Source organism: Amaranthus tricolor, chromosome 3 (genome assembly GCF_026212465.1).
Source record: "Amaranthus tricolor cultivar Red isolate AtriRed21 chromosome 3, ASM2621246v1, whole genome shotgun sequence".
Classification (NCBI taxonomy): domain Eukaryota; kingdom Viridiplantae; phylum Streptophyta; class Magnoliopsida; order Caryophyllales; family Amaranthaceae; genus Amaranthus; species Amaranthus tricolor.
The window spans coordinates 34,788,397-34,806,301 of record NC_080049.1 but is presented as its reverse complement, the minus strand read 5'-3'; the positions used below and the strand labels follow the sequence as shown (position 1 = coordinate 34,806,301).

The 17,905-nt window shown below is 33.8% G+C and overlaps 3 protein-coding genes across 3 annotated transcripts; 1 reads left to right on the top strand and 2 right to left on the bottom strand.

Annotated features, from left to right (window-relative positions):
* The first annotated feature begins 1,231 nt into the window (after positions 1 to 1,231).
* LOC130808865 (uncharacterized) lies at positions 1,232 to 10,078 on the top strand. Its single transcript, XM_057674399.1, has 16 exons — positions 1,232 to 1,414; positions 1,512 to 1,587; positions 3,192 to 3,323; positions 4,773 to 5,133; positions 5,218 to 5,313; positions 5,412 to 5,491; positions 6,644 to 6,719; positions 6,809 to 6,985; positions 7,680 to 7,784; positions 7,863 to 7,958; positions 8,060 to 8,152; positions 8,240 to 8,275; positions 8,355 to 8,396; positions 8,851 to 8,981; positions 9,080 to 9,206; positions 9,494 to 10,078. Exons 1-16 carry the CDS (start codon positions 1,339 to 1,341, stop codon positions 9,650 to 9,652), a joined length of 1,863 nt encoding a protein of 620 aa, XP_057530382.1. The 5' UTR covers positions 1,232 to 1,338; the 3' UTR covers positions 9,653 to 10,078.
* Positions 10,079 to 10,212: 134 nt separating this feature from the next.
* LOC130808764 (TLC domain-containing protein At5g14285-like) lies at positions 10,213 to 12,469 on the bottom strand. Its single transcript, XM_057674251.1, has one exon. It carries the CDS (start codon positions 12,048 to 12,050, stop codon positions 11,286 to 11,288), a length of 765 nt encoding a protein of 254 aa, XP_057530234.1. The 5' UTR covers positions 12,051 to 12,469; the 3' UTR covers positions 10,213 to 11,285.
* A 1,130-nt stretch (positions 12,470 to 13,599) lies between these two features.
* On the bottom strand, positions 13,600 to 16,508 carry LOC130808765 (protein Iojap-related, mitochondrial). The gene is made up of 4 exons (XM_057674252.1): positions 16,140 to 16,508; positions 14,863 to 14,950; positions 14,661 to 14,758; positions 13,600 to 14,020 (listed from the first exon to the last, which is right to left on the bottom strand). Exons 1-4 carry the CDS (start codon positions 16,419 to 16,421, stop codon positions 13,949 to 13,951), a joined length of 540 nt encoding a protein of 179 aa, XP_057530235.1. The 5' UTR covers positions 16,422 to 16,508; the 3' UTR covers positions 13,600 to 13,948.
* Between the last annotated feature and the right edge of the window lie 1,397 nt (positions 16,509 to 17,905).

The following is a 17,905-nucleotide window of genomic DNA, read 5'->3' as shown; positions in this document are numbered from 1 at the left end:
GACTCAATTTTTAATACACAAATTTTTATATAAGACGGTCTCACGTGAGACCATCTCATACAAAGCAGGCTGCTTTTAATAATAAGTGAAACAATAGACCTTTATCTGCATGCTAGCGAAAATTAACTTTTTAAAAACAAAATTCCTTTAATCTTATACAAGAATTTGTGAATAATTTAACCTCAAACACAAATTCTTATATGCAACGGTCTTACCATGAGACGTACCTCGTACTTGCGTTAAATAACCAAATAATAGAAACTTTTAGCATAATGGACCTGTTGCATGGATTCGTCTCACGGTGAGACGACCTCATACAAAAGGGGCTTAACCTCAAGATATAAAAAAATGTGTCACTCAACTGTAATTCAAATTTGACCATTTTGAAAAATCTACCCACCGAAAGTAGGTGCATCCAAATCCTTTATCTTGGAAAAATGAAAAAGCAATATATTGGCGACCAAGATTAAAATCGCTCCAATCCTGATCGTATTCGACTTCATAACTACAATTACAATGCTCTTCCATAAAAATAAAATGTACCTTGGAAATATACTAATGAAATAACATAAAGACTTCAATTAGATTTATTAATTAAATTCAATGACAATATTAACAACATAAACATAAATTCAATAATAACCTTAAACAACCAAAAATGGGAATAGAAAAGTACCTTTAACTTCAAAACAATTTAGATGAGACTTTGCTAGAATTTTGATGGAATGGAATAAGATATAATTTTTAAGTAGTTATAGAACATTTGTTAAAAGACTAGTTTGAATACTAGCTATATTAACCAAAAAACACATGGAATAAGTTAAAAAATGTCAAATAACTGTTTGCAGTTAGTAATTGCGAATAAAGGAGACCTGGTCAAACAAGGTCAAACCTTTGTTCGCAGTTACTAACTGGAAAAAAAGATTTGACCCTGTTTGACTAGGGATTCCTTTGTTCGCAGTTAGTAACTGCGAACAGATACTTAACCTTTTTTGACCAATTTTCTTTGTTTGCAGTTTGTAAGTGTGAATTAATCTAGACCACAGCTCTAGGGCTTGAGGCGCTTATATTTTGAAATAAGTTTCTCCAAAGCTTAAATGTATGTTTTTTTTTTTTTTGATAAAAATACTTATCTATTCCAATTTTCCAAGTACAACCGTTATAATTGGGCTTTAAGAATTGTTACCCTAGCCCACATAAAGCAAGCCCATCATGAAAGTATGTTTATCATGTTAGCAGCTGTTTCCCGCCATTTTCAATATCTATTTACCCTCTCTTCACTTATACGCGCTCAAAAACCCTCGAACTCACAAACCTTAGAATTCGAAGATTGGATCAATGGATGCTGAAATCAAAGCCGAATTCAACAAAAGTGGATTCAAAATCGCCGATGAAGATGAAGTTCTCCGTAAATGTAATCAATTTTCTTCTTTCCCAAACTAATTTTTTCGGGGGGTATTCTATTTAATTATATGAACTGGAAATTAAGTTCAATCCTTTTTTGATGTCAGGTCTTACTTTTTGTATAAATTACAAGCTCACGCCTTCAGATCTGATCTCAAGCTGGGAAGTCTACTATCTCAACAGGTTTTCATACCCATTTTTCGGTCTAGAAAAGTTTTACATTTGCAGTTTTTCTCCTTGATTTCGTTTCCTTTAAGTAATCGGGGGCCCCAAAAAATTGCAGGACTTAATATTAAATTACATAGTATATGTTAAGTGTTCAATGATACAAAATTGTTAGAAAAAATATTATAATGTTGAAATTGCAAAGAGCCTTTGAAAATTTTGTTAATTTGTTTCCCCGCCTCTGTAAGTAATTGATCAAAAAAATCAAAATTAACAGTTTTCAAAGTTGAATTATCATGGAAGGGGAGAAAAATATAAATAAGGTTGAAACTTCTTGCAAGTTTACGCAGTACGGCAACCACTAAAATGGCTATCGCTTCAGTAACGATTGATTTTGGTCAATGGGTCAAGTTGGGATTGGATTGATGTTTAAGGTCAAAATATACTGATAATCATGGTATACATGTTATAATTCGGGTTGTTTAGGTTCGAGTTTCTCTTAGTCATTTCGAGTTAAAGGGTTGCCAGCTATAGAGAGTGTTTGATTTGGAGGTAAATGTCATCCGGGAAAGCTAGTTTTCCCATTTCTATTGTTTGAGTTGATGAAGGTTAGTTTTTCATCCTATTGCAAACATTTTTTCTCCAAAAGATGAATGAAACCAATTTTCCTCTACTCTCTCACTACTAACATTCAACATTGTGTTTCTTCCTTTTTAGCATGATAATAGGTTTCCATTAAACCAAACAAAAGAAAAACAATTATCATTTGCATTTTCCGTTGAAAACCTATCTTCACAAAAATTGTTTCGATAAAAATATTTTCCGTCAAAACAAATAACCATGATATGATTGGCAGGGGCTGAGTAAAGTATTTTGAGGTTCAATTTATTTTTTATAAATTTCTGAACTTGAGGCCCTTCATAATTGAAAAGGGAAATTTTCTTAAATTAAAATAAAAACTCAACACCATTATATTTTTAACTTATATAATTAAATAAAAACTCAACACAATTTCTAACTATGTTAGTATTAATTTTATAAAAATATCTTAAATTAATTTCTCAGAAATTAAGTTTTCATCTCTAATGTTGAGAATGAAGAAAAAGAAGTAATGGGTTGATCGAAAATAATAAAAAAGTGTAAAAGTTTAAAGGATTGAAGTATTAAAAAATAAAATGTTGATTATTTTTAGTGATTATTGATGTTTAATGAATAGATGAAAATTAAATGATTTAAGAGAAGATGTTTGTGGATAAAAGGATTGCTTTGGAAATAGATAAAAGAAAGGAAAGAAAAAAACGTAGGAGTAATTAATAAGATTTGATTCTATGACCGTTGATATGTTAAGTAAAACTCCCACCAACTACTCTACCTCATTAATATACTATTTTAATATGATTTTTTTATTGGCCTTTTAGATTTAGGGGCCTTGTGCGGTTGTGCACCACGCACCACCTTAGAATCGCCCCTGGTGATTGGAAAGGGTAGATTATTAAAAAAAATACGACTGACAACTCAGCTGATTTATTTGTGTTTTGATTGTAATCTAGGCTATTTTTTATTATGTGGTTATTTTGGTGAAATTTGTATGTCTTGTTGTGGGCTGAATTGATGTGTTTCAGGCAGTTGAATGAATCTACTATACATGATGCTGAGATGGATGGGTTTTTATTGCACCTGCAAAATGAGCAGAAAGAGGCATTAATTAAGGAGGAGCCTGGTTTGCATGTGTACTCCATTCGTGATGTAGATATGTGAGTATCCATATCCAGACTACGATGATCTGATTGTGCTTTACCTATCTACTGCGCTTTCTCTTGTAAATGTTGGATCTGTATTTGAAGGCCTTTTCTTTGACCCATTTATTGCTCTTGCATATCAAAATTTTAATTAGTAGCCAATTCAAGCAAATAAAATAAACCAGTTTGGCATTAGGAAGGGTTTGTTCATACTCTAAATGTTGAACAGATGACAACTCATTGATTAAAAAACTTAATCAAAGTGTCAGAAAACCTAGCAGCAGATCATGAGTTTATACAGCTGAGTGTTAGTAAGACGCGATCCAGAAAAGTATGCGCATTCTTTTGAATTATATTCCATCTTATGTTAAGGCCATGCTGCTAACGTATAGAAAACATGGAATTTAATAAGCCTATTGGCATATGATAATTTGGAAATGCTAACCCAAGAGAAGGCACTCCTTCCAGAGACATAATTTACCCAATAAATGCTCAGTTTGCTGATGGGTTAGGAGTTTAGGACTAAGGGTAATTGTGCAGGCTTTCTGAATTGATAATTACCTTTTTTTCAAAACCCAGGGTCTGCCACCCATAAAGTTATCACTTCTGACCGAATTCCATGAGACATTTTAGGACAGGCCATGATGTTAATTCCTTTTTCTTAATGTAGTAGCAATAGCTAATGAACCAATTTCACCCAAAGACTTTCTATTTGAAAAGACAAAGTCCATATCCGTTTGCCCATTGCTTCCTTGTTCAGGTGGTTAAGTTCTTCATATGTTTAGCCATTTTGAAAGTTTTAGTGCACAATATTACTCTAAGGCCCAAATTACAAAGAAAATTTCAGAAGTCTCATTTGAAACAAATCCTGAGAAATTTCCTGCATTGAGCATCAACCATTGTAATAATTTTCTATGGAAGCATAAAGATCTATATTCCAGTATGTTTGCTTTCTAAAAAGATTTGATTCAATAATCTGCAATTTGCTTACATATGAAACTTGCTTCCCAGACCAAGAGTTCATTTTTGCAATTGTTTTTCTACCCAAGTGGTTGATTGATTCACGGTTTGATTTTTAGAGAATAGAGGCACCCCTAAGTATTTGAAAGTAAGAGAGCCTTTCTGTATCTAAAGAATGCACTTGATCTGTTCGTCAATGTCATTGCTGATACCATAAAGATTCAAGCTGCTCTTCTCTAATTAGCTGATAAACCTGAAGCTGTAGAGAACTACAGGATGGCACGGCACAGCGGCTAAACAGAATAGGATATTCTAAATCATCAGATTTTGTGACTGCGGTGTACTCCCATCATTGTTGTTTTGAGTATTTTTCCTAAGTTGTATGATTGTTTCAAATTGGCTAATGCAAACTAAATGCTTTGATCTTGAAGGGTTTTCTTCTTCCATTTTTTTTAACCTTAAATACTTTTGTTTATGTTTATCATAGTTGTACCTTCTGGACAGGACTTTAAATGATGAACCAGAAGATACCAAAGAGGGTATTTTAATCACTCCAACTGACAGAACCTTGGCTCGGTATGAAGAATTAGATGATTCAAGGTATGGAACAAACGGAAGCCTTCTCTCATCCAGCAAGCAGTCAAGTATTGTGACACCATTTGGACAGCGAATCAACAAATTTGTAGTTCAATTCAAGACAAAGACTGAACCTATTGCAGAATGTGGAAAAAAGGAATCCGAAGATGAAGATATGGGAGATGAAATTATTCGAAGAGCGCAACCAAAGAAAAGGTGTTCTTTAGTGATTCATGGATCCAAGCCCGAACCTGGTTGCAGATATATGTATGACAGAATTGAAGACAGGGTATGTGTGCTTCCTATGGTGAAGTGAACTTTTAAGACAACCATAATACTGATCAAACTTAAATTATTTTTATTGGTGATGCAGTTTGATTCTCTTGTGAACCGTATTAAAAGACATACATCAGCATTTCTTGCTTCTGGACAGTATGAAGAACCTGTTGACCCTTCCGTAGCCTCTCAGGTAAAGTAATTTGTTAAGATTTATTTTAGTATATTACAGTAGCTTCTCGACATCTTTATTCTGCAATCATCAACTCATCTCATTTGATTATCTATCAGAAAAGTATATTTGCTGTTGGGATGATCTGTTGTGATGGGGAAGGCCGCCTGAACGAGAAATCAGTTTTACTACAAAGCAGGTACTTTTATGTTCTCATTCATTTTCCAAAGTTACAAGGCAATGGTATATGAAACCTGAAAATGTTTTCAATTCAAACATCTCATTTGGCTATTTAGATTTATGAACTCGGGACAATATCCTACAATTACAGCAACTTTTGTATACCTCCAATATGCAATGCATGTAGTTGAGAAGCAAAAGCAGAATATCAGGTTTTGTGAAAGTTGGACAACTGATTTCAATATGTTAAGGGTAAGAATAATGTCTAGTAGCTTAAAGCAACTTGTAAAGATTTCAAAATATTTATCATTAAATGTAGTTGAGATGCAAAAGCAGAATATTGGGATCTTGGAAAGGTGGATAACTCACTTCAATATGGTTAAGACGCACTAGGATGAATAAGATTAGGAACCGACGTTTGAGAGATGCTAGGTGTTGCCCCAATTTTTGCAAAGATGCGTGAAAGTAGATTGACATGATTTGGACATGTGCAAAGTAAGACCAACGACCCACCTGTGAGAAGGATGGAACACATCAAAGTTGATGTATAGAGAAGTCATGGTGGGCTTGAAAAAACGTGGGAGGAGCAAATTAGGAATGAAATGAGCGAATCGCACCTCTTTGAGGTTGACCAAAGATAAAACTTGTTGGAGATGCCAAGTTCGTCTCCTAGACCACCTGTAGTTATCTTTTTCACGTTTTTTGTCTGTGCCTCTATGTTTTGTTATTTATATTTTTTTGGTTTGTTTTCGCCTTTATACTTCTCCAGCCTTGTCTTGTCTCGCCTTGTCATGTTATCAGTCTTTGTCTTGCCTTGCTTAGGGTGTATCCTATGTATTTTGATTTATTTGTTGGTCTTTCTCGAGGTGAAGGTTTCTTTGGTTGAAACCTTTTTATTTCCTATGATAAGGGAATGGTCTGCCGTCTTCCATCCCTCGGCACACCCTGATCATAGCTTATATACTGGGTATGAAGATGATGAAGAATAGTGTCTAGTGGCTTAGAGGCATTATTTCAGCTGAGGCTGTTGCTATAGTGCTAAAACACTTGTGGATATGTAAATAATATGAAAACTTAATAGATGCAAAATACAAACACACTTCAATTATAGAATACACTTTAGCTTGTATTTCACATTAACCTTTCAATGGTTGTTTTAATTTTGTGGCAGTGTTGAGCATGCAGGAGGAGAACAAGTACGCCTTGAATTAGACAAATTGAACCAATATTCCATTTTTCCTGGGCAGGTATTTATGTTAGAAATTATGATACTGATTTTATATAACAATTTTTTTGTGGTGTTGTACTGAAATGATGTGTTGAGATTGTGTAATAGGTTGTGGGCATTGTTGGAACCAATCCCAGTGGCCATTGTTTAGTTGCTTCGAAATTAGTGGATGCTATTCCTTTGTTACCCTCTTCTGATGAGAATCTTCATCCTGCAAAGAGGATTGCTCTGACTGAAGAGAATCTATCTAATTCAGAATCACCAGCACAGGCTGAATTATCTATGGTAAGTGAGAGAACTTTTGTAAACATTAATTATCAGACCTTATGAGAAGTTGAGAACTATGTGCTATTGTGAATTAGTACTCGTGCTGCTAAATATTGCTTCACATAAAAACCTATGCTCATTGCATTCCAAGAATGGTAAACTTTTTTGACAATAGAACAACTTTCCTACTGTTGTGTTGTACTGAGAAGAGGACTAGCAGAAAGATTTACAAGACAATTTTAACGAGCTGTCATTATCTGAAAATTCACTCAACCTAACTAAAACAAATGATTTAAGCTCATCTTTGAAATAAATTCAAAGAAACACCAGACAAGTGTGCTAAGTTTGTGCTTCGTTCATAAGATTCATTTTTCTGCTTCAACCAAAGACATCAAAGAATTCTATGCTGGAATCACCTGCAGAGAATTTTGCTTTCCTCAAAACCAAACCTTGGGAATTGTATTGCAGTCATGATCTCAAGATTGATGAGGCAGACTGAAGAGTCTCACATTCCTTGTTGAGTATTACCAAAAAAAATTCAAATCCGGGTGCAGAAAAGAAAATGTTATTATTAACTATCAACAATGTGTGATATTCATTTGTCGTTACTTCGACAAGAGATGATTTTATAGTGGTATATTATTTTCTTTGTTTAAGCTCGTAGTACACTTATTAGCTTTATATTATGTTTTTCTGTGTGAAATTTGTGCAGATGATTGCAGCGGGCCCTTTCACCACAAGAGACAATTTGTTGTTTGAACCGCTGACAGAACTGCTTGCATATGCAACTAGAAAACTGCCACAATTGCTTGTACTTGTAAGAGTTTAAGGTTTTTTCTTTCTCTGGTGATTTTTTGAGAATTTGTTTGTGGATGACAATGTGGTTTTTTATCAGTTAGGACCTTTTGTTGATTCTGAGCACCCTGAAATTAAGAAAGCAACTTTTGATCGGAGCTTTGATGAAGTATTTTATCAAGAAGTCATCAGAAGGGTATGCCAGTCTTTTTAATTGCTTCTGCAGCCAAAAGAAACAAATTGTTATATTTGAGCTTTGATGTAAAGCTTTGTTTTTGTCCAACTATACTTCTCCAGTTGCAAGATCATGTTGAATACATGGGTTCTTCTACTCGTGTACTTCTAGTGCCATCTATACGAGATGCAAATCATGATCATGTTTTCCCTCAGGTAACTTTTTATTTTGATCTTTTTAGTTATAATTTTATATGCTTGTTTGAAGATCGTGTTAATTAATTACTGCATTGGTTTTTGCAGCCACCTTTTGACATAAACCCTGAGATAAGAGACCAGGTAATTAAAATTTCTTAGTTTTTTCAATGAACTTCCCTTGAATCTTTGACTCAAACATCACTTTTGATTTTCTTGCCAGATAACTAGCCTAACCAATCCTGGAATATTTGATGCAAATGAGGTTAGTTCTTGTGTTCACCATCAAATATTTCTCATCCACTGATGTATATGGAATCATTAATTCTAAGAATTCTTTTTGTTAAGGCTCATTACAAAGATGTAAAAGTGTGTTGCATTGCATGAATATTTCTGGTTCTGCTCTGCCTCACTGATCGTAGATAACCTATATGAACTTGTATTGGGGCTCCATCAGGGTGTTATATTTTGTTTTATAAATACAAAAAGCATTGACGCCAACTTTTTCTAAACCCTAAACCGTAATATATCATTTTTAAGATAGCTTGCTGAAATATATGACTTCTGCTAAATATTGAATTAGTTTTAGAAACTTGTCTGGATTTATATTCTTGCTCTGGGTCTGAACTGACTTGTTTAATCACACAATGATGTCTTTCATATCAGTGAGTGCAAATGAATTTGGGCAAGCATTTAGGTATAGTGGTCTGGATTTGCAGGTGATTGTAGGATGCAGCACAGTAGATATTGTTAGGCATCTGAGCGGAGAAGAGATTTCAAGGATTCCCAAAGATGGGCCTTCAGGAGACCGTTTAAGCAGATTGGCGACCCATATTATTAACCAACGCAGGCATGTTATCAACTCTTGCTGTATGATTTTCTTTATGTACTATTGCTTTTTGAATTTGAGATAAAAGTGCTTTGTGCTGTTTCCCTTTTTTTCAACAGCTTCTATCCTTTATATCCACCATCCGAGAGTGTTCCGCTGGACTTCTCAATTGCCCCAGAAGCTTTGAATATTTCCTCCATTCCACATATGCTCATTTTACCATCTGATTTGGCTCCCTTTGCTAAGGTAATGACTAATGAAATATAGCTTTTTCTTGCTCAAGTTATGATGCTCAAACACACTTAAAAGGACTCTCAAATGAGGTTTCTGGAACCCCTCACCATTGAATGGTAAGAGTAGTGAGGGGAAAATTATTTGTGTCCATTCCCCCTGCGTCTGTAATTTGGTTTGTCTGCTCATGTAAACGGTGAATCTCTTACTTGACTGCGCACAAGAAAGAAGCTTCTTAAAAACATCAATGATGATGTGCGTTAGATAATGAATTCAACTAAAACGATTTTGGAAAAATGCAGGTGCTTTCGCTCAATGCAGAAATTGAAGAACAGGAACCTCTTAAATGCCTTTGCGTGAATCCTGGGAGACTGGCCAAAGGAATAGGAGGTGGTACATTTGTGGAGATTGACTACCAAGGAAGTCCAGAGACAGCATCGACATCAATCATCCGCATATAGACTTTCACCGCAGGAAGTGAACTATTCGAGTTTAACCTGAAAGAACTTCTGTGTTGAAGGAACAGTCTTGCAAGGTACAAATAAGCTTCCCATGATATTCAGAACGAACAATATAGGGCGTCAATCACCTGTAACTTGTGATCTAATGTATCTGCTAGATTATTAGCTACATAGCTTCTTATAATCATTATTTTGTTCATACACATTGTACAATATGTCTGTTCTGCACTGTATTGAATGGACGATTGCATATTAGATCCGCAATTTCAAGTTTTTTATTTATTTTTCCTATTCTGAAGAGATTAACATGTATCTTAAATTGTGTACAGATTAGAGACTACGTGTACCCCTTTGTAATACTCATCCATCCCATCTCATGTGTTTTGGATTGTGTACAAATTTGAGATTGGAGACTACATATATCCCCATTTTTATACTCATCTGTTCCATCTCCACGGAATTTTAGCAAGTACAGCTTTTTTACTAGAGTTGAGAAGCAAAGTTGTATTTGATTAAAAGTTGAGGCGTAGATGAAATGAAAATCTATGAATAATCTATAGATAAGAATTAAATAGCGTGAGGTCATAGCAAAAAAGGAAATTATTGTAGAAATATATTGTAAATTCAATTGAAAGGACAACATACACTTTTTGGTGTAAATAAAGCATGAAACTAATCTATTTCTATGTAGTGGTATACTTCCTAGCTCACCATTTTTAAAAATTGCACTATATGACATGTGACCTTAGAGTTGTCCACCCATTTTATAACCAATTTTGAAAAACAAATTTTAAAGATGGCTAATTGGCTATAAGCCTATAACACAGTACACATCTGTGTGCTTGTGTCATGTAATGTCATTATTTGAAGATGGCTAACACGATGCAACTATTATTGTTCACCAAAACGCAACACATCAAGCACGTGTTTTCGGCCCAATTACCGTCCACCAAAACATGTCAGTCAGGCATATGTTTTCACCACCAAAAGACGACACGTCAAGCATTTGACACACTTCAACGCAACCCCCCATGCATGAATTCCATATTTAGCAACACCAAAGTTCCAATTTGTTTTTGGTTATGTAGCATATAAGGTGGTCCAGAGTCCAGACTTCATATGCAATCTACTTTTCAACTTGTGTGACCTTTTTTGATCTTTTTACAAATAATTTATAAATGATCACTTCTTTTTATCATAAAGAGTAGCTACGATTGCTTATGCAATTACATCTCTACATACTTTCCTTGAGTTTAGATAATCTCATCCTAAACATGAGCAAAAGCATCTAAACTCAAGAATATTTTTGGTCCAGAATCCATAAAAAATGCTCCTGAAATTTGAACTTTAGCCAATCTCTAGGATGTAGTATTACCACAATCCAAATGCTATAATGAGAACAATCCAATTTCACCAACTAACTAAACATTTAACTAAATAGTCATCAAGATTTACAATTCACAAATCCAACTAAAAACTACTATTACTAGCACATATCAACATCTAATCAAAGATGGGAAGATTTGTAAATCATTGATCGACATAATGGTAAAAAGTTTTCTCGTTCACGAGAAGGATTCTATTCTAACCACCTGTCTTACTGGGCGCCCGTATCAAAAAACACTCCCATACATCATTCCAACTTCTTGTTGCACTGCTTTTCTTTGTAAAACACAATCCAATGATTCAAAATCCACAACAAGCTAGCAAAGATACCAGATACAGTTAACATCATCCAAGAACACCAAACCCATGTAGGAATCACACTATTCACAGCTCCACTAGCATACACAAACCCAATCTTGATCACAAACAAAGGTGCAAGTACACCTCTAACAACTGTATAAAATGCATAAAACCCAGGTGACAAAACATCAAAAACCTTCTTAGCACTAGGAAAATCAGTCTTTCTTAAGCTTGCCAATGACCAAATATTCTGTAATGGACTAGTTACCTCAGCAAGAATCAAGATTCCCAAGATTGCAGAAGCTCCATGATTGACTACAAATCTGCAAGTGAGAAGAGCAAACAGAGTAGCTAAATGATGAGCAATGAAGATAACATCATGTGGGTTAAATACTAAGTAATGAAGAAGGTCCATGATGAAATAACTTGTACTAAATTCAAGAACCAAATTTTGAAAAGGGGTATTTTTTGATGCAAAAACTGTTGTTGGGTTATCTGGGTTTCGGGTTTTAACTATGATTAAAGCAAAAATGGCTAAAATTACTGATGGGGTTCCATGGAAGAGTGATAAAACGCAGCTGCATGCGTCATAACGATGTTTTGGACCCCAATTTTTGAAGATTTTGTGTGCAACTATGTAGATGAATGTAAAAAAGAGCAGAAACTGGGGAAGTTTTAGGTTGTTGTAAATGGATTCAGCTTTGAAATCCATGAAGAAAGAACTAATAAAGATTAAAGATTAAGATTGAAAATTTGCAGAATGGTTAAGATTGATTAATGGATTGATTGGAATGATAATGATTTTTGACAAAATCTGATATTTTTTGACTTTTAGAGAATTTAAAGCGGTTAAGGAATAAAGAAAATAATAAAATATTAAAAATAATACACTAAGAGGTGGGGAAATTGCAGGATAGATATGAGTATGACAAAGAAGTAATTTTGAAGGGTTGGCATATAAAGAGAGATTCTGAGAATCATTTTAAGAAAATATTAAAACAGTCTTGGGTTGGCTTCTTGCTGCGGATTGCGTCAAGTGAATGTTTTTTTGGCTTTTGGGATTTGGATTAGTGAAACTTTAAGGATGAGTTTTTTGTGACTAGACAAATCTCTTCAAATTTGTAAAATAAAAATGATTGGAATATGTTTTAGTGTTATCTTGATTCTTGTATATTAGGACAATTCTTGTATATTAGAACATATTTTATTTTATGTCTTTTACTGTTATAGTATGTTTGGATAAAGATTCGCAGGAAAAAGAAAGAAAAAATGAAAAGACTCAAAGTGAAAGAAAGGGGAGAGAATAATGAAATTTTATTCTATTTTTTTGAAAATAATTACAGTAATAAGCTCATTTAAAAAATAATTTACAAAGTAACCGTTGTGTAGGATTGATAGGAACAAACTTATAAATAATAGGTTACAGTTACTAACTGCGATTCATTTTAAATACGGTTGAACTTCATTTGCCTAGAAAGCAATAGGATTGCAATTAAATAACTAGGACTAAAACCCATCCCCAATTAAAGAAAAATAGAATTAGTATAGTATTAAAGCTTACACACTAGAATCCGACTTCCATCCCCCAATTATAACTGATCTTAGGTCAATAGACAAAGTAATACAACTAAAATAGTAGCCATTACTAGTTAAGACTATAGTTAACAATCACGGAATTTTGGTTACTTTAATAAAAAAAAAGGAATAAAAGACTGAAGAGTATGAGAAAATTATTAATTATTATAAGAAAATAGGAGAAAGAGGTTGAAAAAAAATGCTAAATATCGCATGTTAGATCATCCCCAATAGTGATTAAAAAACTTTCATAGATGATCAAATATTGCCAATTTGCCACCATAAGTATCAACAATTTTTTGAGTTTTGACCATGAGATGGGCAATTTACCCATGAATTGGATGGTCTTATAGAACGCATAATGTTTTTTTTTGTGTCCAAGTATGTCAATATAAAATTGAAAAACACCAAAACTCGAAAGGCATTGCCAAATGCTAACAATGTTCAGGCTAACACGATCCCTTGTAAAAGGAAATAAAGATTCGTTGTACTTTATTTCTTCCTTAGCCTCGCTCATTCGTCTCCAATTTTAACACTCAGGAGTCAGGTTTACACAAATTTACATAATAAATTTGGAAATCTCCGCCAAATCAAGTGCATTACAACAAGCATACAACCCAAATTAAAGCATTGAATCAAACACAAACCTCCAATCAACAATTCAAAAGCCAAAATGCAATAAAAAAAGTACAAAATGGCCGAAAAATCAATTACCAAATAAAGCTACAAAGTCAAAAAGAGAATTCTTACAAAATGACATTTTACAGCTTCAGTGTCTTCTGCTTGCACTACATTTCGTGATTTCGCTTGCACAATTATTCCTAACAGATCCTCCCATAATCAAATGTGTCTTTTTACTACAAGGATCCGACCATGTTAAGATATCTATTATCACCGATAGTAAAAAAGATGTGATCTAGTGTATAAACATAAACCTTTACGATCGATAGAGCATAAACACTTCAAAGGAAACACGTGCTGGGCAATTTTTCCTGATGTAATCACTTGATTATAATATGAAACCAATCCTATGACCTAAGCTTTCGGTTGCACTTGCTTTTTAGAATTGTTTTTGGGTCGGACCTTAGCCATCACTCTATCCAGTTCCTGAACGAAAAGATATTAGAGGCAGTCAGTACATATTGAATTATGCAAAGAAACAAAGTAGCAAATCAAAATACATACTCCAACTAAATATATAACTTTTCACAGATGTATTCTTGACTCTTAATATTTTCATTCATAATGCATTTGCTTGTCTTATAGCAGCACCAGATGTTGTGATGTCCATGCTGAAACTTTCCAATGAATACAACACTAGTAAAGTACATTCTATACTTTCACATTTTCAGATTGACATGCGGCAGGTTTTAAATCTTTCTACAATGCAAACTCTGTAATCATTCTCTATCACTCAATTGATAGCTTTGCTATGGCTTTTTGGTTAACTTTTGACTTTTGGCTTGTTAGATAGTCAAACAACCAAAACTACTTATTTAAAATTTTTTGTAACAAATTATATTATTAACTAATAATTTTATCGATGACACACTTTAATATAATTTTAAATATTGTTATAAAGTATTTGTTGGAATATAGAGCGAATACTAAATAGTTAATAGAAAATATCAATGTCCTCAACGGTCAATTTATATGTAACAGCCAACAGCTAATAACTCCGGCTAACACCCATTTAAGCGCTAAAACTTCTAACATTTATTGTTTAATTATCAAGATATAGAATAACCTGGCCTGATTCAGCTGGTGGTTTCTTCGCCGTCCAACGGTTTTCCAAATCATAGTAAGCTCTGGCTTTTTCATCTAAAGCATGAACAATCACTGAACCTAGAAATTATAATAGAGCCATATCCGGAGACAAAAAGGTTTAGTACAAATCATGTATGGATACCATAAAAAAAGTACACATGAAAAGGTCAATTTCAACAAACCAGAATCAACAACAATCCAATTGGCACTTTGATCCCCTTCCACACTAGGTAACAACATCCTCTTCGCATCCTTTTGCTTCTGTTTAGCCTATCACAATATTCGCAATACAGAATGTAACTTAACATACTGTTTAAGGTATGGCCAACGTTTGTAACTCACATGTTCACATATAGCAAAATCTATGAATAATTCAGCTGACAACTCAGTGCGTGTTATGTAGCTCATTAATGAAAGCTTATGGATAAACCCAAAGATAGCAATGATCATAAGCAACAAGCCAACAACACATATTTGCAATATTGAAAGCCTGAGAGGAGAAAAGAAAGAAAAGCTGAAAAGAGACCTTCAGAGAGCTTTGTACCATCATTGAACATGTTGACACCTAGTATATTATTGTGGTACATTAATAGGTAATCACAATTCTAAATAAATCCTTGGTGTTCTTTATCATTGCCCTTAGTCTCTTGCATTCATTCACTATTCTTGTTTGAGATTGTAAGATTGAAATTGCCAAGATCCTAGCATATCTTCCATCCCTCCACATTTAAGTCACATTCTGAGTATTGCTTTAAATCTAAGAAAATGAAATGTTTTAATAAACAAACCCTAACCAATAGAGATGACATGGCCACATGGGTAATACTTATTCGAAGTTTTCAGGTGGCATCCTTTTTATTCTAAAGATCACCTGAAATTCTGATAAATGTATCATCAATGGTTAATTCAGGGTCAACTGTCAGTAAGTTCTCATTGTTTTCACCTCGCCAGGCCTTTTCCTCCCTCCACCTCCTAACACAAACTATTTGCACCAGCAAGCCAAGGAACGAACATGATGTTAAACAAAAAACAACAGGCTATTAGAGGAAGTATATATTCTTCACTAATTTCCAGGAAATGCCTCAATTCTTAGAGAAGGAGCTAATGGTACTGGCTACGCATTCAGAATCGAGAATATTTATAGTACAGGCTGTTCTACGAGTGACTAGTCTTGACAATAACCACAATAATAAAACTATTGCTCGCAATATACAACATTTTTTTCTGCTAAGAATTCCCTTATCAACACCTCTCAATCACCGTTGAATTTCTCACAATGAGCATAAATTAAGGAAACATAATCAAAATTAAGTAGATCAAAGCTTAAATTCACTAGTCTCCAAGTTTAACACAGATTATCTTGCATAATCAAAAGTGATTAAAGAAGATTCTAATTTAAAAACGCACAATTTCCCTTATTTCTGAAACCAAAAAGAGAAAAAAGAAAAAGAGTACCTGCCTTGTAAATTAGGGCTTGAGCAATATTGCGAACATGCCAGGAAGACCTTCCGGTAGCAAAAACCATAAAATCAGTAAGATCACATCGGTCTCCGACGCGAATCACACGCACATCATCAGCCCTAACTTCGGACAGAACTTTCTCGATTTCTTCGAGTTTGAGAATTTCCGTTCTGCCTTCTCTGTCGACAGTGAGAGAAGAGAATGGATTTCTCTGATTGAGACTCCATAACCATGGCTTCCGAATTGATGAAGAGGGGAGAAATTTTAATATTTGCAGCATTAGCGTAAGATTTTGGAGAGAAGATTAAGGGAGAATTATCGGGGGTTTTCGATGAAACTTTGAAAATGCAGCGATGTCGTCGTCCTAATTCTGTTTAACCAAAATGCTCAAAACCCTTTAAAACCCCTGCCAAATTAAGACAAAGGTTTGACTCTTACGCTGGTCAAAACCGTCCTTATTGCTAATCAATAAATCTTAATCAATTAGTGGAATTTGTAAATCAATATAAAAAGTTAAAATTAATAATAAGAAAATAAATAGAATTAAAAAAAGATAAATTAAAATCTTAAAACCCCCGTCCAATCAAATTCTATCACTTAAAGGTGATTTGCTAACTTTAAAAATCATCGTTATTTGCTAAGATTTCCTCTATTTTTATAACAAAAACAGTGAATCTAATATGAGATCGCGTTATCTCCCTAATGTACTATTTGTTTTTTTGAATATTATTCATCTCTTACTCTTAATGTGTAATTTATAATTAATCTATAAGTTAAAACATAGTCAAATGGGATCTTGTTTGATTAGTCTCAATGTAAAAATTATTTATATCAATTTTTCATAATTTTTAATTATGTACAATTTGAAATATTAAGAATTAACTAAGTGCACTAAATATAGTGTAGAAAGCAAATTAGTCATTACAAATTGAAGGGAGTATAATTCATAGAGATTATCTCGTTTAAAATTTCTGCAACAAACTTGTGTATGACGACAAGTCGACAATCAAAGACAAATGGTGGATACTGTTGGAATTGGTATAAAAGAAAATATTGCAAATAAACTCATGTGGATAAAAAATATGGTAAGTTTAAAGGATAAAGAGAGTAAACTATACTTCATGTTGGGATGAATTATCCCACATCGATAAATTAAAAATGGTGTGCACGCTTTATAAGCTATTAGAGACCTTATTCCCATAGCTATATGGTTTTGGGATGATATATATCTCCTTAGCTTATGAAGTGTGTGCACTTGTGTCCCCCCGTTAATATGTTGACATTCGCAATAAGTAAAGCCTAATTTAACCTGGTATCCGAGCCGATGGTTCGATCAACAATTTAAAAATGGTAGGTTCGAAAAGAATGGCGTTCCTACCCTATTGATTACTCCCATTTGCGAACTTGACGGGGTTCGCATGTGAGGCGGGTGTAGGGATGAGTTATCCCACATCGATAAATTGAAAATGGTGTGCACGCTTTATAAGCTATTAGAGACCTTCTTCCCATAGCCATATGGTTTTGGGATGGTGTATATCTCCTTGGCTTATGAAGTGTGTGCACTTGTGTCCCTCGTTAATATACTGGCATTCACAATAAATCCAGCCTAATTTAACACTTCATTTTCTATCTTGAGCTTATAATTTTCATAATTTAATATTTTTTAACCGATAATTATAAAGAAGTAAATAGATTAGAAAGTATTTTATTAGACGATATTAAACTTTCCTATTCCTTAAAAATGTATTTTGAGTTGTGTAAGTT